General features: G+C 35.2%; 1 protein-coding gene across 5 annotated transcripts in view; it reads right to left on the bottom strand.

Moving 5' to 3' along the window:
- Positions 1–27,734, bottom strand: part of DOCK7 (dedicator of cytokinesis 7) — a 206,915-nt gene that overhangs the window by 142,072 nt on the left and 37,109 nt on the right. For all 5 annotated transcript variants that reach the window (XR_006785286.1, XM_045835467.1, XM_045835468.1 and 2 more), the window contains exons 8-12: positions 25,714–25,780; positions 23,573–23,722; positions 11,774–11,854; positions 9,817–9,982; positions 3,318–3,460 (exon numbers count right to left, since the gene is read on the bottom strand). Coding sequence is in view for 4 of the 5 variants with exons in the window: in XM_045835467.1 (XP_045691423.1) it covers positions 3,318–3,460; positions 9,817–9,982; positions 11,774–11,854; positions 23,573–23,722; positions 25,714–25,780 (607 nt within the window). In the remaining variant the exon portion in view is untranslated. The remainder of the gene's footprint in view (positions 1–3,317; positions 3,461–9,816; positions 9,983–11,773; positions 11,855–23,572; positions 23,723–25,713; positions 25,781–27,734) is intronic.

The following is a 27,734-nucleotide window of genomic DNA, read 5'->3' as shown; positions in this document are numbered from 1 at the left end:
ACAACCTTATAAATTTATTACACTTGAGTTTATATTTGTCTTTTCAACTTTAAATCACTAAATTTCTCAAATACAAAATATATAGCATTGAGTAACTTTGAAAAAGGAAAGAAATGACAATAAAACTACTCTTGAAGAAAAGTAAAACTATCCTGATACTAAGATCAGAAAGAAAACTCTGAACCTCAGTCATGGGAAAACAGACAAACAAAACCAAACCATATTTAATTAATACAAAATTTTCAATTTAATATAATTTTTTGCAATTAAATTAGGTTAAGGAGTGATTTTATTCTTTTATTCATGAGTTAGTGTTTAGATTTTATTAATCCAAACCTCCTGCGTTTGATATCTTAGTGATTTTAATGCATCATTTATATATTGTCTTTTTATCTTTAGTAATAAATATATTTAAGGCTACTTTATTACTGTGAGTTCATCCTGAGCAATATCCTACTTGCTCACTATTGTATTTTGAACAAGGTACAGAATTAATCATCTTCTATCCTATTGTCTAGAAAAGTGATTTTTGCCCTGGCTGGCGTAGCTCAGTGGATTGAGCGCGGGCTGGGAACCAAAGTGTCCCAGGTTCGATTCCCAGCCAGGGTACATTCCTGGGTTGCAGGCCATAACCCCCAGCAACCGCACATTGATGTTTCTCTCTCTCTCTCTCTCTCTCCCTTCCTTCCTTCCCTAAAAATAAATAAATAAAATCTTAAAAAAGAAAAAAGAAAAAGAAAAGTGATTTTTAATTTTTAACAGGCTGGAGATTTTTGTTAATACTTTTATAAATAGTTTTTAGTTTTATTAAGTTATATTTAGCAAATTTGACTTTATGAATATTTTTTCAGTGACCTAATATATAATTATTATAAATGTTCCAATGTTCCATCAGTTGCTCAAACAGTATATTCTTTCCTCTAGAATACAGAATATAGATCTTTAAATGGTCCTTATCTATAATATATTAAGATTATCTCTAGATTCAGATATTTCTGTCTATTTAACCTGTTAAACTGAGTATATCATTGACCTCCATTCTTTACTCCCTGTTTCCATACCTTTTCTTAGGTGGGACATTAATTGCCTCCCCGGGTGTGGCCATGTGACTTGCTTTGGCCAATAAACAAAGGTGGTGCAAAAACTTGAAAAATATTTACACAAGTGAGCTTGCCCTCCCTCTTGAACTTCTGCTACTGCTATGAGAACATGACCAAGTAAGCCTACTAGATGGTGAGAATACAAGTTGAGAAACATGGGAGAGGTCTGAGTCATTTTTGTCTTCCCAGCAGAAGTCAGTCTAGATCAGCTGACCACAGTCAATCAACTTCAAACATGTGAATGGGCCTAGCTGACAACCCCTTCTCCACACTGCATGTTTACTGTTGTATACTCCTGAAGCAACAGATAACTTATACATATTTCAATAAATACAACTAATGTCATTAAAACTGATGTGTTTTATTTTAAAATCTCCATGTATTTCCATAATTTTAGCTTGTCACATTTAAAATCAGTACAAAAACGCTGACTACTATATCCCAATCATGGACAGTAATTGCTCATCAATTAAACAAAAACAACTGCTCTCTGTATCTCATTTAGGAGAAACTTGTACCTTAAATTCTACTTTTTAAAAATTATAATCCCTGCTTATTACTTAATTTGTATTTGCCTGATATAGAATATTCTAGCTATTTAAAAAATATAAAAATTGTACACAGTAATAGTTAAAAAAAATTAGAGCTCTAAAAAGTCAGGTGTTAATGTTGTGTCCAGCAGTCATTCATTTTCTTTTCACAGTCACTTTGCACTAGTTTCTAGTTACCGGTCTCCAGTACATGGTGAATTTTCAAAAAGTATTTGTTGGATAAAATAGGTAGGTGGGTAAACTGAGGCTCAGTACATAATGAATGCTCAAAAAATATACATTTTGAATAAATAGGTGGGTAAGGTAGATGGATAACTTGTTGATTTGAGCTTCCAATACCAGTTCAATGATAAAGCAGCTAAAGAAATGAAAAAAGAGCTGTGGAAATAGCAGAAGTGATGAAACAGCTGAAGAAGTACGAAAGAGAGAAATGTCAAAGCTGCAAGGTTATGTCTTTATATATACCCAGTAAATCTACAGTTCTGTTTCCATAGCTTTACTTGGCTATCACTTCATCCAAGTAACACTGGCATTTTCTAGATTCTTTCTTATACTACAATAAAAAATAAAGAGACCCTTACCACTTTAGACACTTCTTACCTGCTTTATTTTCCATTTCAGTCTCTGAGAGCAGCTCCCTATGAATGCTATTGATACAGAACTGTGAAAGGGGCCTCAAGAGGATTGCTATCTGTCAATTTGTGGCACGTCCTGCCCTAAAATATTGCCCTCTCAAGTTACAAGGTGTCAGCAGAGAGCATTTCTTCCCGTTTTTTAGAATAATATCTCGAAAGAAGGAATCTTGAGACAGTATTTAGCATTTTCCTTTAATCTGCTCCAAAACACATGCAAGGTACTTCTCCAGTTTGTCATGCTAATCCAAATGTTTTTCCATTCTTATATGGCCTGGTCATCTGGTTATGTAACACAAAGACTTTAAAAATTTTCTGATCTTGGTTCACAGTATAAAATTTATTTTACATCAAAATCCAGTATGCACATACACCTACCAAAACTTAGAAGGAATTAAGCTCATTGAAGCACTATTATTCCTATCCTACTGGGTATTTTTTTTAAAGCTGGGTATTACATACTAAATTTTCATACCATTAAAGGATCATGACCAGCATTCATTTGAAAAATACTGACTTTACTCATGATTTGAAGTGTAGCAAACACACTTGCAAAGAATTAAATATCTTTAAGAACTTCTTGGACTTATAAATTCACCTGTAAAAATAGCAAGGGCATGCTAGCACAGAGATGTACCCCTGTGACCTGAAAGTTCTATTCAATGTACTATGGATGTGAAAGGTTAGGAGGGTTGGGTTGGGAGGACAGATATAACCACACAATCACTCTAAGAAAATCCATAAACTATCAGTGTTTAAGAAAAGTTAAAACATTACAATTAAGAAATAGAATATAAATGTGGATTGATTCTGGTGCATTATTAATCGATGTCAACATTTAAATATAATGATATAACAGGTAGGTAACTTATTTTTTATTTTTATAAGTTTATTCTTTTTATTTTTTACAATTCCTTGCAATCACAATCATATTTACATGTACTACATGTGCATATACAATCGTAATTTTTCAGAAACCAAAAGAAATTTACAGATAAATAGCCCCCTAGAATTCCTACATGACAGAACAATACCTGCTTAAAAAAATTCGTCACTGTAAGGGTAGCAGGTCGAAAGCTGGTCAAGTTACAAGCATCATCTCCACTTGTTGTCCTTTCAAGTGATCGTCTGCCAACAATACTAGAATTTCTCCTCTCTGACCAAGACCCTTTTCGTTCTACCAAGGAAAAAAAGGTAAGATTTTCATTTTTATAATATTTAAAATATGTTTTAAAATACTTTCCAAACACAGGGAAAAATTCATTGAGGTTGAAAAATGACCACTTAGCATATTGATTATGATTGAAGAATTTCACTTCTCAAGTGATTGGTAAAGAAACATTACACCTAAATCTTCTGATTCTTTTTTAAATTCTCCAATCTAAAAAAGAGTCACCCACACAAAGATTATGCATATGACCAACAATGAGCTATGAAGAACAGCTATAGGGAAACCTTGTATTTTCTAGGAAATAATCAACACAATAAACATTTTAGTCACTATATATGGTCTCCTCAGTCTTAGCACTTGAATTTGAAACAGAATTTTAACATAACTTTAATTCATTCAGAATTTTTACAAGATAACCCTACCATTCAAACCTAAAAGAATTATGTTGAAGATCAACAAGGAAACATTAGACTTAAACAAAATTATAAACAAACTAGACCTAACAGACAGCTATAATATACTCCACTAAGAAAAGGTAGAATACACATTCTTCTCAAGCACACACAGGACATTCTCCAAGACAGATTATATATATGGGCATACCTCATTTTATTGTACTTTGCTTCACTGAGCTATGCAGATATTGCATTTTCACATATTGAAGATTTTTGGCAACCCTGCATTAAGGAAGTCTATTAGCACCATTTTTTAACAGCATTTGCTCAGTCTGTCTCTGTGTTACATTTTGGTAATTCTCACAATACTTGAAATGTTTTCATTGTTATTAAATTTGTTATGGTGATCTGTTACCAATGATCTCTGATGTTACTACTGTAAGTGTTTTAGGGCACCACAAACTACAAGCATATAAGATGGCAAACTGAGTAAATGTGTGTTCTGACTGCTCCACTGGGAGGTTGTTTCCTTATCGCTCTCTCCTCAGGCCTCCCAATTCCCTGAGACACAATACTAAAATTGGCCAAATAATAACCCTACAATGCCTTTTAAGTATTCAAGTGAAAGGAAGAGTCACATGTCTCTCAATTTAAATCAAAAGCTAGAAATGATTATGCTTAATGAGGAAGGCATGTTGAAAGCTAAGATATGCTGATACCTAGGCCTCTTGTGCCAAAGAGTTGTCCAAGTTATGAATGCAAAGGAAAAGTTCTTGAAGGAAATTAAAAATGCTACTCCAGTGAAGACACAAAAGATAAGAAAGTGAAAGAGACTTATTGTTGATATGGAGAAAGTTTCAGTGGTCTGAATAAAACTAGCCACAATGGTTTAAGGAAAGAAGCCATCTCCATAACATAAAAATGCAAGGTGAGGCAGCAAGTGCTGATGTAGAAGTTGCAGCAAATTATCCAGAAGATCTAGCTAAGATAATTAATGTAGGCAGCTTCACTAAATAAATTTTTAATATAGATAAAATAGCCTTATTTTAGAAGAAGATGCTATCTAGAACTTTTATAGCTAGAGAGGAGAACATACCTACTTCAAAGCCTCAAAAGCTGACTCTCCTGTTGAAAGCTAATGCAGTCAGTAATTTTAAGGTGAACCCAAACGCTCATTTACCATTCCAAAAATCCTAGGGCCCATAATAGCTATGTGAAATCTACTCAATCAGTGCTCTATGAATAGAAAAACAAAGGCTGAATGATAGTACATCTCTCTACAACATGATTTACTGAATATTTTAAACACACTGTTACGACTCACTGCCCAGAAAAAAAGATCCCTTTGAAAATATTACTGCTCGTTGACAATGTACCTGGTCACCCAAGAGCTCTACTGAAGATGTACAACAGCATTAATGTTATTTTCATGCATGCTAACACAACATCCATTCTGTAGCTCATGGATCAAGGAGTAATTTCAACTTTCAAGTGTTATTGTTTAAGAAACACATTTTGGGGACTTCCATTCAGGATGGCAACGTGGGTAAACACAGCTTACCTCATCACACAACCACGTCAAATTTACAACAAACCACAGAACAACCATTGTTCAGAACTGCCAGAAATGAAGCTAAATGGAAGTCCTAAATTACAGAATTAAAGAAGAAACCACATAGAGTCTGGTATTAGGGCAGAGATGTGGAACAGCTGGTCCCACACCCATGGGAGGTGGATTAAAAATTGAGAGGGGTATCTTGGGAGCAGGGGGTTCCAGCCCCACAACAGTCCCCACCCCAGCCCAGGGCTCCAGCCCCACAACAGTCCCCGCCCCAGCCCAGGGCTCCAGTGCCAGGAAGATAAGTCCCCATAACTTCTGGCTATAAAAACCAGCGGGGATTGAGGCTGTGGAAGACAGAAACTTCTAGAGTCCCAGGCAGTTCCTCTTAGAGGGCCCAGACACAGACTTACTTGTACTCACTACCTCTGAGATCCAATGCAAGGGCAGTGGCTTTAATGACACTAGAGGCATACAGGGAAGAACTGAAGTGTCTAGCATTAGGGTGAGAGCTGGGGGACACCTTTCTCCTAGACAGAAGTGCTGACTGAAGCATTGTTCCCTTCCTGAGCCCTTCCCCACAAAGTGGGTGGGCTGGTGTCATACCTGAGACTCCATCAACGTGGCTCACACTGTTTGCACCATTCTGGTGACACCCTGAGGCTCCATCCCACCCAAATTTCGGGCCCAAGCTGTTTCCAGTGGCTTTTCCATATGAATGGCTTGTCTTGGCTCTTACTTCAGATTTTCCTAAATTCTCTCAGACAAGCAGCATCTGGCATCAGTGTGCCCTGTGTTTATTGTTAATTGGCCCCAGGCCTGGCACTAGCAGCAGCTGGCCTTGGTTTATAACTTGGCCTCTCTTGGGCACCCCTAAGTCCAGCCAATAGCAGCCAGTAGCAGATGGCTTTGTAGCTTATGCCAGGTGACCTCAGACAGAACACAGGTTGTGGCTGACCTTGGCTTACAACTCTAGGGAGGCCCCAGAGTCTACGTACCCAGCAGACAGCTACAGACCATGTTGGAGCACCATCACCCAACCAAGAATACACTAACTAAAATGAAGAATAATTGACAAGGAATCAATAGTAAATGATTCTTGAAATCATCTACTAAAGTCAAGAATCAAGTCAGCAATTTAGAACACAAGGAAGCAAAAAATATAGAATCAGAACAATAAGAAAAAAGAATCCAAAAAAAATGAGGAGAGTGTAAGGAGCCTCTGGGACAACTTCAAGTGTACCAACATTCACATACTGGGGGTGCCAAAATGAAAAGAGAAAGAACAAGAAATTGAAAACCTATTTGAAAAAATGACAGAAAACATCCCTAACATGATGAAGGAAATAGACATACAAGTCCAAGAAGTGCAGAGAATTCCAAACAAGATGAACCTAAAGAGGCCCACACCAATACACACAATAATTAAAATGCCAAAGGTTAAAGACAAAAAGAGAATCTTAAAAGCAGCAAGAGAAAAGAAGTTAGTTACCTACAAGGGAGCTCCCATAAGATGGTCAGCTGATTTCTCAAAAGAAACTTTGCAGGCAAGAAGGGATGCAAAAAATATTCAAAGTAATGAAAAGCAAGGACCTACAACTAAGATTACTCTACACAACAAAGCTATCATTTAGAATTGAAGGACAGATAAAGAGCTTCCCAGACAAGAAAAAGCTAAAGAAGTTCATCACCACCAAACCAGTATTATATGAAATGTTTAAGGGTCTTCTTTAAGAAGATAAAAATATGAACAATAAAATGGCAATATATATATGTAAATCTAAAAAACAAAATAAACAGCAAAACAGAAATATTAATAGATATAGAGACCCTATTGATGGTTGCCAGATGGGAGGAGGGTTGGAGGATGGGGTAAAAGGGTGAAGGGATTAAGAAGAACAAATTGGTTGTTACAGAATAGTCATAGAGATGTAAAGTACAGCATAGGGATTAGAGTGGCTAAAGAACATATATGTATGACCCATGGACAGGGACTACGATGTGGGGATTTCCTGAGGGAGTGCTGGTTCTGGGTGGAGGGGGGCAACAGGGAAAAAATTGGACAACTCTAATAACACAATCGATAAAATAGAATTTAAATTAAAAATATATTTCATAAGGATACAGCTGCCATAGTGATTCCTCTGATGAATCTGGACAAGTAAATTGAAAACTTTCTGGATATGATTAGCCATTCTAGATGCCACTAAGAACATTTGTGATTCATTAGAAGAGTTCAAAATACCAACATTAACAGGAGTTTGGAAAAACTTAATTCCAACTCTCATGGGTGACTTTGAGGGGTTGAAAACTTCAGTGGAGGAAGTAACTGCAGATGTAGCAGAAATAGCAAGAGAACTAGATTTAGAAGTGCAACCTGTAGAAGTGACTAAGTTGTTGCATTCTCATAATAAAACTTTAATAGATGAGGAGTGGCTTCTTATGAATGAGCAAAGGGAGTGTTTCTGTACATGGAATCTACTCCTGATGAAGATGTTGTGAAGACTGTTGAAATGACAACAAAGGGTTTAAAATATTAGATAAATCTGGACAAATAAAGCAGCAGCAGGATTTGAGAGAATGACTTCAATTTTGAAATAAGTTCTACTATAGGTAAAATGCTATCAAACAGTATCATATGCTATAAAGAAATCATTTGTAAAAGGAAGAGCCAATTGATGCTGCAAACCTCATTGCTATCATATTTTTGGAAGTTGCCACAGACACCTAACCCCCACCCTGATCAGTCAGCAGTCATCGACACTGAGGCAAGACTCTCCACCAGCAAAAAGATTACAATGCACTGAAGGCTCACAAGCTAGTTAGCATTTTTTAGCAAGAAAGTATTTTTAATTAAGTTATGTATATTGTTTTTTTAGACATATGTTATTTCATACTTAAAAGACTACAATATAGTATAAACATAACTTTTACATGCATGGGAAACCAAATAATTTGAGTCACTTGCTTTTTTGAGTTATTTGCTTTACTGAAGTAGTCTGGAACGGAGCTTGAAATATCTCCAAGGTATGCCTGCACTAGCCCTAAAACAAAGGCAATACGTTCAAAAGGACTGAGATCATATAAAATATGTTCTCAAAGCATAGCAGAATTAACCTATAAATCAGTAACAACACAAAATTTGGGAACTTCATAAACATGTAGAATTTAAACAGCACACTCTTGAATAACTAATGGGTCAAAGAGGAAAAATCAAGGGAAATGAGAAAATACTTAAGATTTATGAAAGCAAAACATACCAAAACATATAGAATATCACTAAAGTAATGCTCAGAGGGAAATTTATATCTATAAATGTGTATTTCTTTAAAAGATCACAAATCGGTAACTTAATTTTGCATCTTAAAAAACTAAAACAAGAAGAGAAAACTAAACTCAAAGCAAGCATTAGAAAACATACAAAATTAAAAAGATAATGGCTGAGTGGAAATAAATGAAATAAAAACTAAAAAAAAAAAACAGGAAAAAAGCAATAAACTAAAAATCTGGTTTCTTCAAAAAGATTAAACTTTAAAAACTTCCGCTAAACTGATGAAGAAAAAATAGAAAAGATTCAAATTACTAAAATCAGGAATGAAAGAGGGATACCACTACAAACCTTAAGAGAAAAAGAAATTCCAATAATATAAATACTTATAGGTTACCAGTTATATAACAATTAGATAATTTAGATGAAATGAACAAATTTCTAGAAAGATACATAGTACTGCAAATGACTCCTGATGAAAGAGAAAATATAAATAGAGCTAAAACAAGTAAAGAGATCTAATTAGTAATAAAAACATTTACCATAAAGAAAAGTTGCCCTGGCTGGTGTGGCTCAGTGGATTGAGCACTGGCCAAAGGGTCGCCAGTTCCATTCCCAGTCAGGGCACATGCCTGGCTCATGGGCCAGGTCTCCAGAAGAGGGCATGTGAGAGGCAACCACACATTGATGATTCTCACCCTCTCTCCCTCTCTTCCCTTCTGTCTAAAAATAAATAAATAAAACCTTGAAAGAAAGAAAGAAGAGAGAGAGAGAGAGAAGCCAAGACGGCTTCACTAATGAATTCTTCTAAATTTTCAAAGTAGAATTAATACCAAGCCTACAAGACAAGAAACAATTCACAACTCTTTCTATGACGTCAGTATTTACCAAAAGCAGAGGCATCACAAGAAAGATGTCTTATGAATAAAGTATATAAACATTGAATTATACACTTTAAATAGGTGAACTCTATGCCATGTGAATTACAGCTCAATAAAGTGGTTAAAGTTTTTAAAAAGACAAAAAAAAGGAAACTCTTTTTATGCCTCATCACATTGTGAAGTCTACAAATAAAACAAGCTTATGTAAGAATAAAGAAAAAATTATATATTTAGAAATATTTTTTATAAAACTCTCTTACCTCCAGTGTTTATTTCTACCTCTGTAGAATCTCTTTCCAAACTCCCAGCACTGCTAACAATATTCATTAAATGGATCGCGGTCCAAGCAAAAGGCATGCGATATTTTCCAAGTCTTTGGCAAAACTGTTCAGCTTGACTTTTCAACTTCTCCAATTTTTCCTTATTCTGCAAAATAAAACTTTATACATTATATGATTATGCTCAAAAGAAATGAATTAACAGCTATTTTATAATAAATAAAGAGACAGATTAAGAATCCTCAATTCTTGCCCTAACTGGTCTAGCTCAGTTGCTTTGGCCCCATCCCACAAAGCAAAAGCACACCAGTTCGATTCTCAGGGTTTGCGGGTTCAGTCATTGTTTCTCTCTAACATCGATATTTCTCTCCCCTCTCTTTGCCCCTCGCTTCCCCTTTCTATAAATAAATAAATAAATAAATAAATAAATAAATAAATAAATAAATAAATCTGAATTATCAGCAAAGATGGAAGAACAATGTTTACCTTTCAGAGACTCTCTCTTTCTCTTTCTCTCCCTGCCCACACCCCACTCCCCCTCTCTCTCCCTTTTTCTCTAAAATCATTGGAAATATCCTCAGGTGAGGACTAAAAAAATAAAATAAAATAAAAAGTAAAAAAGAAGTAAGCAAAAAAAGTATTATAAGAGGGCTAAATCCTACAAAAAGACTAGTGATCCAAATAGACATCCTGAAAGGCATCCTGAGGCTGACAACTTTGAGGTTATTCCTGAAACAAATGCTAAGTTGGCCTGCAGTAGCCAACCAATGGTCCAAGAGTGAAAATCTACACCAAATAAATCACATATTCTTTCCAAACAGTATGTCTGTTAGTGAGGCATACTGTAATGACAGTGTCCTACCTTAATGTCAGGGCTGGGAAAGATGGAAGGATAGCTAAATGGCAGTACTTTTATTGCTATATCTATTGTACCTTAAAAATAGGTTCTTGCTTTAAGAGCCTACATATCAAGTATACTTAATTCTATCAGCTTATGTAAATATGTAAGAGAAGTGTGGAATAAGCTGCTATTATACCTAAAAGCTCCATGTAACATAGCAAATTTCATTGTAAAATGACAACCTGGGAAAGCCAGAATACTTTAACTCTGCTTTCAACCAGACAACTATGGATCACAGAAGATTATCATGTGCTCAGATCTACCTATAATAGCAGAAAAGGCTCAGTTCTTGTTCTGCATCTCAGAAAAAGAGAAAGCAAAACATTTTCAGGATTGTTAAGTATTCCTCAACCATACCTCCCCTGGATGTTTCAAATATTAAATTACATGTTCAAAGATCCAAGATCAATTGTTATTCCTACAGCTAACTCAAGGTATCTAGAATTTGGTACCTATTGTTGACCAATTATTTTTGCTTTAGAAATTTATCCAAATTCTAGAAGTTAGTCACTTGATGGCAAAACAGAGGCTATACTTTCTGTTTTTACCATATTCTTTTTTTAATTGTATATTTTTCCATTACCATTTATCCCCCCTTTACCCTCTTCCACCTCCACTCACCCCCACAGCCAAACATAAGCTTAGAATATTTGTTTTGCTAGTAAAGTTCCATGAATATCACTATTCTGTAAATTTAAAAATAATAATTATTTAGGAATTAAACTGAATTAACTTTGTTAACTTCTCTATGAAAAAAATACTTTAAAGAAACAATTAGTATTTGGTGAGGGAGATTTTAAGGAACAACATAGCGCATGACAAAAGCTAGATAACAAAGCAAATAAAGAACTCAAGTAAGTAGGTCAGTAGAAAAAATGAATTAGTTAAATTCTTTAACATGCTTTATATAGAAGTTTCCTAAATTATAATTTGGGAGATTAGAGGTTATTTAGGGTTGGATTTGCAGATTTGAGGGAAATGGAAGTGACTAACAATGAATACAAAAATTGGTGAAATGAGAAGCATTACATTCTATACCTTAGTTGCATCTGCTTCTTTAAAAATCATGTATGGTTCTGCACACTCTCCAATGTCTCCTTGCTGCAGGACTTTTTCTAGCTGTCGAAAGTAAAAATTAAAAATTCATTAAAATTTTTAAGAAAGCTATCAGCATGGAATACATGGATGGTTCAACATATAAAACTTAATATAATAAACCATATTAAGAGAATGACAGAAAAAAACACATGATCATCCCAATTAATACAGGAAAAGCACTGGACTAAATTCAGTAACCTTTCATGAAAGAAACTCAACAAATCAGGAACTGATGAAAGCTACCTCAATATAATCAAGGCCATATATGCAAAGCTCACAGATAACACCATACTCAGTGGTAAAAGACTGAAAGCTCTTCCTCTAAGGTCAGAAACAAAGAAAAGATGCTCACTTTTGCCAACTCTATCCCACAGAGTAACTGGAAGTCTGAGTCAGAGAATTTAAGCAAGAAAAAACAACAAAACACATTCAAACTGAGGAAAAAGAAGTAAAATTATGTGTTTGCAGACAACATAATCTTTTTTACAAAAAGCCCTAATATTCTGCACACACACACATACACACAAAAGAAAAAGCCTTTTGAACTAATAGATGAATTCAGAAAAGCATCAGGATACAAACATTCAAAAATCAATTGCATTTCTATATACTAACAATGAGCAATTCAAAAAGGAAATTAGGAAAATGATTTCATCTACATACTATCAAAAAGAATAAAATATTGAGGAATTAACCAAGAAGATGAAAGATTTCTATTCTGAAAAATATAAAGTGGTGGTAAAAAAATTACAGAAAACACAAATAAATAGCAAGATATACTATATTCATGAATTGGAAGACTTAATATAGTTAAGATGTCAATACTACACAATCTATAGATTTAATCAAATTCCCAATAATGTGGTTTTTTATTTGCAGAAATAGAAAAATATATCTCCAAATTCATATAAAATCTCCAAAGACATTTACTAGTCAAAGAAAACTGGAAAAAAAAATAATAAAGTTGGAAGCCAGAAGCCTTATACTTCTTGATTTCAAAATGATATACAGCCCTGGCTGGTGTGACTCAGTTGCACTGTTGTCCTGTGAACCAAAAGGTTGCAGGGTTAATCCATAGGCAGGGCACTCATCCAGATTGCGTGTTCAGTACCCAGTCAGGATGTGTATGGGAGGCAACTGATATTTCTCTCTCACATCAATGTTTCTCTCCCTCTCCCTTCCTCTCTCTCTAAAATCAATGAAAGTATGTCCTCAGGTGAGGATAAAAAAATTAATATAAAGCTGCAGTAATTAAAAGAGCATGGTACTGACATAAACATACACATATAGTTCAATGAGGCAGAATAGAGCCCAGAAATAAACTCTTGTATATATAGTTAAATAATTTTCAACAAAGGTGCCAAGACCATTTATTAAGGAAAAAACAGTCTTTTCAACAAATGGTGTTAAAAAAACTGAATATCCAAATGCAAAAGATAAAATTAGACCTCATATCATATACAAAAATTCACTCAAAATGGATCAAATACCTAATCATAGACCTAACACTATAAATTATTAGATGAAAAAATAGAGGAAAAGTTTCGTGATAATGTTTTCTTAGATTCAAGACAAAATAGCACAGACATATAAATATAAAGTGAAACTAGATATACTGGACTACATCAAATATTAAAATTTTTGTGCATCATGGGACACAATCAACAGGGCAAAAAGACAACTTAAGAAATGAGAGAAATCGCGTATCTGATAAGTTAATATCCAAAATAAATTATTTAAAGTCCTAGGACTCAAGAAAAAACAACAATAATCTGATTATTAAATGGGCAAAGAACTTGAGTGAACATTTCTCCAAGGAAGCTATACAAATGGCCAACAAGCATATGAAAAGATTCTCAAATCACTAATCATCAGGAAAATGTAAATCAAAACCACAAAAATATCACCTTACACCTATCATAAACAACTATCAAAAATAACAAATATTGGTGAGGACATGGAAAACCTGGAACCATTGGCCACTACTGGTGAAAATGTAAAATGGTATATCCACTATAGAAAACAGTATAAAGGTCCTCAAAAATTAAAAATAGAACTACCATTCAATTCAGGAAATCTATTTCTGGGTGTATACCCAATAGAATTGAAAGCAGGGACACAAAGAGATATTTAAAAAGCTATGATAGAGAGCAGGATGACAGCTAGAGGGGGAGGCTAGGGAGTGGACAAGATTGAACCAAAAGGAAAAAGCACTCATGAACATGGACAACAGTATGGAGATTGCTCAGGAAAGGGAAGTATTGGAGACTAAATGGTAATGGAAAAAAATGCAACAAAGATTAAATTAAAAAAATAAATAAAGACTACCAAAAAAAAAAATGTCTCTCCTACTCCTACCCACCAAACAAATCCAAAATCATTGGAGAACTTTGTATAGTAAATGTAGCTTAATAAAAATATTACATTGTGCATCTAATAACAGAAAGTAAAAATTATTTACTGAAAAATAAAAAAAATAAAAAGCTATGTTCATAGCAGCAACGGTCGCAATAGCCAAAGAAAGAAGCAATCCAAATGTATACTGAGATATGAGTGGATAAAAAAATGTGGTATACGAGGTCTGTCCAGAAGGTATCCAGCCATGTAATATGAAAAATAAAGGCATTTATTGAAAAAGATACAAGGTACAAGAAACATTGTACATAGGACAATGACACATCAGTCCCCTTCAAAGTAGGCACCTCATACAGTTCTCCCAAACGCCATCAGCTGCCCTGTCTTACTTTCCTGAACCTCATTGATAGTCTGAAATCTCTTCCCTTTCTAAGATGACTTTAGTTTTGGGAAAAGCCAGAAGTCACAGGGTGCCAAATGTGGGCTATAGCGGGGGCTGAATCATATTGGTAATTTGATGATTTGCCAAAAAACTCTGCAGGAGACGGGATGCATGAGCAGGCGTGCTGTCAGTTGCCCATAGCTGCGGCCTTATGAAGCATCTGAATAGTTTCCATGGACAAACATTTGAGCTTAACACAAATGTGATACAGATTCATTGCTCTACTCACTCACTCATTTTGAATGCAAGGGCCACAACAGTAAACATGTTCACTCAAAGGTGTCTACAGCCCCCACTGACTAGTACAGTGAAGTCATCATTGTTTAAGCACATGCACTTCAATCCACTCTCCTTGGCTGCCAGTTTACATAAATGTCCTGAAAACCATTCTCATTATATTAACAATGGCTGGCTTTTTTCCAGACAGATATCATATGTATATACATATATATATAAGGAATATTATTTAGCCTTTTAAAAAGGGAAATTCTAATGCATCCTATAACTTGGATTGATCTTGAAAACATTACGCTAAGAAAATGAGCCAGTGACAAAAAGATAAATATAGTAAGATTCCATTCATATGAGGTACCTAGAGTAGTCAATTCAGAGCAGAACAGTGGTTGGCAGAGTCTGGGAAAAGGAGAAAATGAGTTGTTGTTTAATGTGTATAAAAAGTGGGTTTGGCAAGATGAAAATTTCTAGAGATTGGGTACACAACAATGTGAATACACTTAATATTGAACTGTACATATAATAATGATTAAGTTGAAAAATTTTGTGTATTTTACCACAATTTAAACTATTAATAAAAACAACCAGTCATAAGTTCATCTCTATTTAATATAATATCAAAGAACAAATTTTTTTTTTAAAGATTTTATTTATTTATTTTTAGGGAGGGAAGGGAGGGAGAGAGAGAGAGAAACATCAATGTGTGGTTGCTGGGGGTTATGGCCTGCAACCCAGGAATGTACCCTGGCTGGGAATCGAACCTGGGACACTTTGGTTCCCAGCCCGCGCTCAATCCACTGAGCTACGCCAGCCAGGGCTCAAAGAACAAAATTTAAAAAGACAACTCACAAAATAATATTCTTAAGTGGTCAATACGTTTCTGCTCATCATTTTTCTCCAAATGTCTCACTTTATTCCTATAAAATTTTTAATGTTTTCATAAAATAAATGCAAATAAAATAGAATGAAAGTTCAGAAATCAAAATCCAAGTGTATGTATATAGGAATTTAGCAAATAATAAACTTGATACTTCAAATTAGTTGAATGAAACATAATATATGACCTCCAAGAAATTAATAAAATTTTAAAAATCCAATTAAATGGATATTACACCAGTGTATATGTATCTTTTTTACTTAAAACTTATATACACTTAAAATGTGTGGAATTTAAACCCTTAGCTACAGAGAACATTTTGATGATTGCCAGATGGGTGGGAGTTGAAATGGGTGAAAAAGGGTGATATTAAGATGTATAAAATGCCACTTACAAAAATAGTCACAAGTGCCCTGACTGGGTGGCTCAGTTGGTTGGAGCATCATCTCATACACCAAAATGTTGTGGGTTCAATTCCCAGTCAGGGCACATACCTAGGTTGTAGGTTTGAGCCCTGGTCCCAGGGTGCATACAAGAGGCAACCGATCATTGTTTTTCTTTCATATCGATGTTTCTTTCTCTCTTTCTTCTCTCTCCCTCTTACTCTCCTGCTTCCTCTCTAAAATCAATGAACATATCTCAGGTGAGGATTTACAAAAAAAACAGTCACAAGGATATAAAGTACACATAGGCAATATAGCTGAAAATATTGTAACACTATATATGTTGTCAAATAAGTACAAGACTTATCAGGGTGATCACTTCATTATTTATGTAAATATCTAATCACTATGTTGTATACCTGAAACTGTCACTATATTTGAAAAAAGTTCTTTTTAATTTTTAAAAAATAAAAAAAGAAGCTATTAAGCCCAAGCCAGTGTGGCTTAGTTGGTTGGAACATCATCTTATAAACTGAAAGGTCATGAGTTCGATTCCAGTCAGGGTACATGCTTAGGTTGTGGGTTCAGTCCACAGTCGGGGCTCATGAGAGAGGCAACTGATCAATGTTTCTCTTGCATCAATGTTTCTCTTCCTCTCTCTCTCCCTCCTTTCCCCTCTATCTAAAAATCAATAAGCCTTCAGGTAAGAAAGAAAGGAAAGAAAGAAAAGGAAGGAAGGAAGGAAGCTAGTTTAAAAAAATAATAAAAATTATAGATTCTTTATTTCTGGAAAAAATTGTATATTTTATGTATATTATGCTGAACTCATTTCCAAACAAGTTAAAAATGAATGATTTGAATAAGCACTTAACAAAACAATATGTAAATGGCCATACATCACTGAACATTCATAGTTACCAGGGAACTATAAATTAAAACCAAATTGATAACCCTGCAGATGCACCAGAAATAAAACAGAATATAGGATAAAACAATATTAATAAAATTAAAATGTAAAGTACAATAAAATTTGATGATAGCAAGTGTTAGAGAAGGAAATGGAGCAACTGAAATTCTCAGTCACTACTGATGGGAGTGAATTGAACTAACTGTTTTAGAAAACTGATTGTTTCTACCAAAATTGAAGCTATAAATATACTACGATACAGTAATTTAACACCTATCTATATACTAAACAGAAATGAAAACATGTTTGTACCAAAAGTCATGTGAGAATGTTTATAGGATCATTACTTGTGATACCCAAAAGCTAAAAATAACACCAATATCTATCAACAATTGGAATAGACAAACTATGATATATTCATATAACAATATTATACAAGATTAAAAGCAACAAACTATTGCTAGATGAATTTTAGAGTTAATTCTTTAGCAAGCCAGACACAAAAATACATATTATATGATTTCTATAAAATTCAAAAAGAGGCTAACTAATGTATGGTGATATAATTTAGAATAGTAGGTGGAGGCACAAAGAAGGCTGTTCAGCAGTATTCTATCTATTGGGTTGGCCAAAAAGTCCGTATCGGGGTTTTTTCCATAAAATAAAAGACACATTTTTCATTTTCACCAATAATTTTATTGATTTGGGTATTCTGAGCAAGCCATCAATCTCCCACTATTGGCTTCTAGCGGGCAGAGGCCAGGGGTGCTGCTAAACATCTTCCAATGCTTATGCAGCACAGCAAAGATTTGGCCAAAATGTCAATAGAACCGCTTTTGACAAGTTCAATCAGTCACAGCACCTTCTCCATACAATGTACAAATCTTTTTTTGTGTTTCAGTTGCATTTTTACCATTCTTGAAATAATAAAGCATAATATGCCAAAAATATGTCGCATATCTTCTTCCATCTTCATATTAAAATGGCTTCACAAAAATTCACCAATGTTGATAAGTTTTTTTAAATGCACGCTGATATGTCAGCTGTCACAACACAATCTAACAAAATTGTTTTAAATGAAGTTAAAGATAACTAAGTACTACTGGAACCAGCATACAGAAAAAATGCAACAGACTTTCTGGGCAACCCAATATAGCTTAATCAGGATGTTGGTTACATAACTTAGCTAAGTATGCAAAAACTATTGATGGTATATACTTTCTGCCTGTTGCTAAGTGTAAATAAAAGTTTATAAAGAAAAAATCATTGAAGTTCTTATATCCAGTGATGAACAAACTGAAATTCTGTATATAATTTGAAATTAAATAACTTTAATATAATTTACAATAGGATCAGAATTATCAAATTAACAGGAAGATATGAAAGGTTTTAAAACCTAAAAACATGGAGAAATATACCATGTTCACTGATTTAAATACTCAATAGTTTAAAGATGTTAGGTGTTCGCAGCTGCCATTGCTCTCTAACGCCAGCGCCTCCTCCAGCTCACCAAGCACCAGCCAAAGGAGAAGGAGGGTAAGTAAAGAGATCTCTATACCATGGCTTGTACAAAGCAGATTACCCACAGATCAACCAGTGGTAGAGCACTGAGGAAGCAACTGGCTGTGAAAGCCACTTGCAAGAGTGCGTCCTGTACCAGAGGGGTGAAGAAACCTCATTGTTACAAGCCTGGTACTATGACATTGTGTGAAATTAGATGTTATCAGAAGTCCACTGAACTTCTGGTTCACAAACTTCTCTTCCAGCACCTGGTGCAAGAAATTGCTCAGGACTTCAAAACAGACATGCGCTTCCAAAGTGCAGCTATTGGTACTTTGTAGGAGGCAAGTGTTTGGCCTTTTTGAAGACACCAACCTGTGTGCTGTACATGCCAAATGTGTAACAATTATGCCAAAAGACATCCAGCTACCACACTGCATACATGGAGAACATGCCTAAGAATGTACTATGATGGGAAACATTTCATACTTTAAAAAAATTCTCGGACTTCCGGCAAGATGGAGGCATAGGTGGACACACTGTACCTCCACGCACAACCAAGATTAGAACAACAATTTAGAAGCAGAATAACACCCAAAACTGACAGAGAATTTATCTGAATGGAAGTCAAACAGCCAAGAAGTTGAAGAAGACCCGTTCATCCAGACTGGTAGGAGGGGCGGAGAGGAGCAGCTGGGCACGGGTAGTGGCATGCGGAGAACACGGTGAATTGGGCACATAAGGCAACCAGGAGCAAACAAAGCATCTGGGGCGCACAAGATCTTAGTGGGTGGACCCTGAGTACGTAAGCGGCAGCAATTGTGGACCAGGGCAGAGCGCACAACCCAGGATCCCAGAGAAGGGACTGAGGTCCCAGGAGAACGGAGCTACCACCATTGTTCCCTCCCACCCCCACATACAACATCACAATCTAGTGACTGGGGTGCCCAGCCCTGGTGAACACCTAAGGCTCTGCCCCTCACTGTAACAGAAGCGACAGAGACCCAAAAAAAAAAAAAAAAGATAGAGACATGTCGCAAACAGAAGAACAGATCAATGCCCCAGGACTCATCCTTTTGAGTGACCAAGAGATAGACAACCTATTAGAATACACAGTTCAAAACACTGGTGATCAGGAAGCTCACAGAATTGGTTGATTTTGGGCACAAATTAGATGAGAAAATGCAGGTTACCATAAAAGAGATGAAGGAAGATGCATGGAGAACCAATAGTGATGGGAAGGAAACTGGGGCTCAATACAATAGAGTGGACCAGAAGGAAGAAAAAAAAACAACCATCAGGAAAGAATGGAGAAATAAGAATTCAAAAAAAACGAGGAGAAGCTTAGGAACCTCCAGGACATCTTTAAACGTTCCAACATCCGAATTATAGGGGTACTAGAAGGGGAAGAGGAAAAGCAACAGATTGAACACGTATTTGAACAAATAATAAAGGAGAACTTCCCCATTCTGGCAAAGGAAATAGACTTCCAGGAAATCAAGGAAGCTCGGAGAGCCCCAAAGAAGTTGGACCCAAGAAGAAACACACCAAGGCACATCATTAACTACATTAGCCAAGGTAAAAACAAAGGAGAGAATCCTAGAAGCAGCAAGAGATAAGGGGACAGTCACCTACAATGGAGTTCCCATCAGACTGTCAGCTGATTTCTCAAAAGAGACCTTACAGGCAAGAAGGGGCTGGAAAGAAGTATTCCAAGTCATGAAAGACAAGGACCTATATCCTAGATTACTCTATCCAGCAGAGTTTTCATTTAGAATGGAAGGGCAGATAAAGTGCTTCTCAGATAAGATCAAGTTAAAGGAGTTCATCATCACCAAGCCCTTATTTTATGAAATGTTAAAGGGATGTATCTAAGAAAAGAAGATAAAAAAAAACATGTATAGTAAAAGGACAGCAAACTTACAATTATTAACAACCACACCTAAAGCAAAACCAAAAGAAACTAAGCAAACAACTAGAACAGGAACAGAACCACAGAAAGGGAGATCACATGAAGGGTTAGCAACAGGGGAGTGGGGGGAGGAGAGAGGGGGAAAAGGTACAGAGAATAAGTAGCATAGATTATAGGCTGAAAATAGATAGGGGGAGGGTTAGAATAGTATGGGAAATGTAGAAGCTAAAGAACTTATAAGTATGACACATGGACATGACTAAAGGGAGCCATATGGGTGGGAGAGGGTGTACAGGGTGGAGGGGAGTGAAGGGGGGAAAATGGGACAACTGTAATAGCATAATCAATAAAATATATTAAAACAATTCTCTTCTTCCTGTTACTAGTAGTTTTGAACATTAGATATTTTTTCCCCCATGGGGTCAAAAGGTACCCCCTGATTGCGAGTAGAAAACAGGGGACAGAAATCAGGTAATGGCACTTTTCCCATTTTTGTGTGTGAATTTTTTTTAATATAAATGTGGGAAAATAAAGCATTAATGCAAGTCAAAGTGTTTCAGTGAACATGTTTCAAGCAGTTCAACTTTATAATATAAATAAATTTTTCTGGACAAGGCCAATATTTGGATTTTTTTAAACAAGTAAATTTCTTACTGATGGCAACTAAATGGTATTTGTAGCATTTTCATCATATAGTAGATTCCATCCATTCACTATACTTTTCTGACTAAGTTGTCCTACGTGCAAGTGTTTTTAATGTCTGTCTTCTGTGTTGTTCCTATAAGTTTGCTATTAAATTACATTAAACTATTAAAAAAAAAAAGGATGTCAGCCTTCCCAAATTGGTCTGTATATATTTAATGCAATCCCAGTCAACATTCTAGCAAGAAATGACAAATAGACCAGTGGAACAAAAAAAGACCCCAGAGAAAGAACCTCACATAACAAAGGAGACTTGGTAAAAGTAATGGGGGGAAAAATCTTTTCAAAAATAGTGTTCTGTCATTTGGTTATTCATATTTGAAGGAAAGGAAAAAGATTAATGTTCATCTCTACCTCACTGCAAACACAAAGTTCAATTTCATATAGACTATAGGCCTATGTGTGAAAGCTAAAATAATTCCTCTTACAAAGGATAAAGAGAATTATGTTTTTAACTTTGAGTGAAGCAAAAAAATTATACACAAAATACAAAATACTATAGCCATAAAGAAGAAGGTTGATCAATTAGACCATGTAAAACTACAAATTTTGGTTCATCAAAAACAACATTCTAGAAGAAAGCAAGCACAGAGCGGCAAAAAATGTGAGGAATAAAAATAACCAACAACAAACTAACATCCAGAACATATTAAGAATTCCTAGAAATTGCCCTGGCATAGCTCAGTGGATTGAGCGTGGGCTGGGAACCAAAGCATCACAGGTTCGATTCCCAGTCAGGGCACATGCCTGGGTTGCAGGCCACGGCCCCCAGCAACTGCACATTGATGTTTCTCTCTCTCTTTCTTTCTCCCTCCCTTCCCTCTCTAAAAATAAGTAAATAAAATCTAAAAAAAAAAAAAGAAAGAAAGAAAAGAAAAGAAATATTTTTAAAAGTATTTATATATATAAAAAAGAATTCCTACAAATCAATAATACAAAAGTCAAAACAACCCAATGAAAATATGGGCAAATGATTTCAACAGGCATTTCACAAAAAAGAATATCCAGTGACCAATAAGCATATAAAGATGGACAAATCAGTACTATCAGGGGAAAGGCAAATTATAAACAATGAATACCAGGACTATAATTAGGAAAACTGACAAATACCAGTTTAGTAAGAGTATAAAAGGGTTGAATCATTATGGGAAACTGTTTGATGTATTTATGTTAAATATAACATCTACACCAGCAATTTTCAACTTGTATGCTATAAGAATTTTTAAAACATGCAACACCTGACTATTTAGTCAGAGAAACTGTCCTCTTTTCCCTTAGGTTGTCAAATAAAAAAATGACAACAGCCAACACAATAGCCATCCGATGTGAATGTCCTGTCTTGAACCATAAATATATATATAGGTCATATAACAGAGCTACATCTTACTGGACACATCACCTAATAAGGTTGCATGTGACTGGTTAATTCTTAGGACCAAAAATCTTTATATAAAGTATAGGCACATAATTTTTTTAAAAAGTTACTTTAGACCAAAAAGGGTAGATAATTACTATTACTAGTATTATTGTTATTTTGTAAATCAATCAGAATTATATCTTCTGGGGGGCACATTGGCAAAAACTATATTTTTTGGTGTGCCAAAGAATTTTAGTGATTAGTTTATGTTTGCCATGAGATGAAAAAGGTTTAAAATCACTGCCTTAAGTAGCTTAGAAATGTTCAAATTTTAGGACTTGTGTTCTTTATTCTTACTTGATTGACAGTCAAATCATCATGCTCCATAACCTCAATGATTTAGATTTTCATACTCACCAGTATATAATTTAGGAACTCAGTAATAAAATTATGGTATAGCTCCTGTGATGGTTAATTTTATAGGTCAATTTGGCTAGGCTACAATGCCCAGTTGTTTGATCAAACAGCAGACTAAATGTTGCTGTGAAGGCATTTTTTAGAGGTGATTAACATTTAAATCAGTAGTCTCAGAGGGACAGTAGATTGCCCTCAAGATGGGGGTGGGCCTTGTCCAATTAATTGAAGGCCACAGAGTGAAGACTTTGGTTTCTCAATAAAGGCATTCTCAAGACTACTTACCTGAGTTCCTGGTATGCTGTCCTACAGAATTCAAAGTCAAGGCTACAACACCAGCTCTTACTTGAATTTCCAGCCAGCCAGCCTGTCCTACAAATTTCAGACTTGTCGGCCCCCATAATTACACGACTCAATTCCTTCCTCTGTGTGTGTGTCTGTGTGTGTGCACTCCACCAGTTTAGTTTCTATGGAGAACCCTGACTAATATAACCCCTAACTCAACAAAAAATTTGGTAGTACCTATAGTGTTCATTAAGGAATATTAAGATGAAAAAGTAAGTAAAGGTAAAATCTGTGTCTGTGAAAAGCTGCCACATCGATAGGAAACAAGTCTACATGTACTAATAAACAAATATATTTAAAATTATTCTCACCTTTATTACAAGAAAAACATCTTGGGAAGGATAAGTGATAGAGAAAATAGCCGATCTTGCCAGGGTGGTAATGGCAGCAGGTGGCACATGTGGACGTAACAATCCTTTCATCTGCTCAGAATTAAGGTCAAAATAAAAGTTTTCTGAAATCTAAAAAATACAATCATATATTATATTTTTTAATCTGTACATTTAGAAAAACTCACAGAAGTCATACATACCTAATCTTAAGTTATTAGAGATTTTAAAACACATACTATAACATTGTCATATATTTCACTGACCAATTTTTACATGTCTAAATCAAAGCAAAAAAAATGTACAAACTATTTGGGAAATATAATATAATAAACACAGTCTAAAGAAGCATATCTCAAACTCTTTTGATTAGAAATGTAACCTCTAATCATACCAAAAAATTATTATTGAGATGAATTACCCCAAGATTTCTTTTAAAAATTACATGAATAATATTTCAGCAGTTCTGTTTTTGTTTTTTATTTAATCTTTATTGTATCTTTTTCCATAACCATTTAGTCCCTTTACACCCGCCTTCACCCAGCAGTCACCACACTGCTGTCCATGCAGCAAACATAGCAGAGTTCCACTGCAGGAAACCATATTTTGACAGCAGATGTCACTGAAACCAAGTCAAGTTTCTGCTACGCCTTAGGGTTAGAATGTTAAGAAATGTGGTGATGAGACAGCCTTCTGTAAACTCTGATGATAAAACTAAGGGCAGGATTTAAGACAGAATATTTAAAATATACATAAATGATCTGTTGCCTAGTGAGAAACTGAAAATTATGTCAACAAAAACTCACTGTCATTGTCATTCTTATTTTTTATAGATTGCCTAAAATACATTTCTTGTAGTATCTTTTCCAGTTCTTAAATTAAAAGAAAGTTGCTTCTGCTACATGCTTTTAGAACTCATTCAATGAAATAAAAACTAGGTATCAATTAAATTATTTCACAGGAAGAAAATATTTCACAAGTCTTAAATTAAATTACCATTTTCCTTTTTAAAAGATCCATGTTTAGTAATTCTCATAAAAATTGTAATTTTATAAAAAAACTTAAGAAACAAGCCAGTCAGAGAAAGACAAATAACATATGATCTCATTCATATGTGGAATCTAATGAACAAAATAAACTCACAAAGTAAAACCAGAGGCATGGATACATGGAACAGAGGGAAGTGGGGTAGGAGGGACTGGAAGAAATTAGCCTAAGAACATATGAGGTCTGTCCAGAATGTATCCAGCCATATAATATGAAAAATAAAGGCTTTTCCTGAAGAAGACACAAGATACCAGAAAAACTGTACATAGTACAATGCCAGCTCAGTTCCCTTCAAAGTAGGCACCTTGGGACCTCATATAGTTCTCCCAATCGCCATCAGCTGCTCAGTTGTATTTTCCTGAGTCTCACTGACAGTCTGAAATCTCTTCCCTTTCTAAGATGACTTTAGTTTTGGGAAAAGTCAGAAGTTGCAGGGTGCCAAACCTGGGCTGTAGGGGAGGGGCGGAGTCACATGAGCGATTTGATGTTTCACCAAAAACAGCCCCTGCAAGAGACATGCTGTGTGAGCGGGCACGCTGTCGTGATAAAGTGTCAATCACCAGTTGCCCATAGCTACGACTTTGTGAATCATCCGAATAGTTTCCACAGAGGAACATTCAAGCTTATCCCAAAGTCTGATGCAGACTCGTTGATCTGCTTGCCCAGTCATTTTGAATGTGAGGGCCACACAGTACACATGCTTATTCAACAGCATCTACCATCCCCACTGACTAGTACAATGAAGTCATCATTGTTCACACAAGTGCATTCCAGTCCACTTTCCTTGGCTGCCAGCTTACAACAATGTCATGCAAACTTTTAGTTATATTAGCAATGGCTCAATTTTTTTCTAGACAGACCTCGTGTATGCATATATACATAGCCCACAGACACAGACAGCAATGTAGTTAAGGCACAGTAGGGGAGGCAGGGACTGGATGGAGGGAGGCAAAGAGGGAAAATAGTGGATATTTGTAATAGTGTGAACAATAAAAAAATAAAATAAAAAATTTAAAATCAGGTTTCTGAAACCTACGATTCTGACAAAAGATTAAGTTTAAATCATATAATCTTACCTTTTTCTTTTCCTTGACATCGTATAAAGCCAAACTTGCAAAAATGGGTTCAATTTCAATCTCAAACCTTTAGTAAGAAAAAGAATGAAGCAGTTTTAAAATAAATATAAAACATGATTAGAGAGAAATTCTCATTCCAAAAACAATCTCAATATCTTATACTTTTCTAATCTGTGCTATACCATCTATGCTACCCCATCTTCCTGAAACACCCTCTTTCAGGCATATCTTTCGCTATTTACAGCAACAATTACCTACTGTATACCTACTGTGTTTCTCCAGCTACAAGTAATCACTACCCAAAAACTCATGACATTTTAACTACTTCTGACACTAAGTACTTTCTAACCTATAATTTTGTTATTTATGTATGTGGATATGTTAGATTTTAAACTTTTAAAGTAAAGACCTAATGTTTTCTTTTTCAGATTATAAATCACCTATTAAATGTAAAAACTTTAGCAGATACATAAAAATACTAAGAAAATAGAAGCACCCAAAATTCCACCACATGGAGAGAACCATAATCAACAGTTTAATAGCCATCCATCCAGACTTTTTTCTATCCATCCAGACTGTGTATAAATACACTTGTTAAATAGACTTTTTAAACAAAGAATGTCACTGTCTACATATTTTGTAGTCTGCTTTTTTAACTTAGTATTTTATGGATATACTTCTATGACATAAATATTAATCTCATCATTTAAATGCTGGCATAATAATTTTCATGACATTTTAAAATTCTATGATTCAATGAGATCTCTAATTGACTTCCACAAACAATGACTTACATTTAGTAAATATTTGTGGAATGAAACAAAACACAGTATGAGGTTAACTAAGATGCTAGAATGATGGTTTTGTTCAGCCAAGGACTCATTTGCATCCTCTCGCAATGCCTAGAGACATTTTTGGTTATCATTACTGCAGGGTTATTACTGGTATTTATTGAGCAGTAGCCAAGGATGTGCCTAACTATTCTGCATTGTTAGGAGAGCCCCAGAAAACAAATAATTATCCAGACAAAAATGTCAATAATCTCATTTTTATATCACAAACAACATATTTTCATTGGGTTAAGAGTTTAATAAAAGGCCATTTATAAAGATTTGGACATAATTTAGGGAAAACTACTACAGAGAATGCTATTCCCTGGAAATAGCAATAGCAGCAAGTCATTACCATCCCTTGACCTAAGGGAGAATGTGCAAGTGGTAACCAAAACATCTGTAGAAAAACAGCTGTATGGAGAACCCTTCACAAAAACTGTGGCCCTGAGGACAGGGAAGCAAGCAATCGACATGACCTAGCTGGGAATGAGTTAAGAAAAATAAATATCCCAACCTGATCTCACTGTCTTCCACCCTCTGACTTCCTGCTGATGCTTTTCTTAGCAGACCCACCCACAAGCCAAAAGAATAGGAATCTTGGTGATGCTGCCTACATAAGTCAGCCTCTACTCCACATCCTCTGTAACACTTGATAATGCCAGACTTTCTGATTTTCCAGTCCTTTTTTTATATACCAAATCCGGTAGGTAAGCAGTATCTTATTAGATTTTTAACATGCATCCTTCTGTGTTTAATGGCCACTTGGATATCCCCTTTTGGTCTACTTTTCTATTTATTGTTTGACCTTTTCTTCATTGTTTTATACTTCTTTATGTATTCTGGTTATGAGCACTTTGTCAAGCGCATGTGTTGGAAACTTCTCCCTCTGTTGGTGAAGGGGTAGAGAAAGGGAGACAGAAAGAAAAAAGAGAGAATGGGGGTGGTGGGGGAGAGAAAGAGAGAGAAACATCACACACAGACAAACAGGATCAGATATTAGACTGTCCAGCCAACTTACTGAAAAGATCAGCCCTTCCCCACTGTCTACAATGCCACTTTTATGGTAAATCGAAAATCCAAACACATGCATGTTTACTTCTAGCTCTATTCCATTGGTCTATTTGTGTAATTGTATACCAATGTTATAATGTCTTAATTATGGAGCTTCATAAAGTTTTCATATCTGGT

This window comes from Phyllostomus hastatus, unplaced genomic scaffold, assembly GCF_019186645.2.
Source record: "Phyllostomus hastatus isolate PE091 unplaced genomic scaffold, TTU_PhHast_1.1 phas_contig_209, whole genome shotgun sequence".
NCBI lineage: Eukaryota > Metazoa > Chordata > Mammalia > Chiroptera > Phyllostomidae > Phyllostomus > Phyllostomus hastatus.
This window is presented reverse-complemented; position numbering and strand designations above follow the sequence as displayed.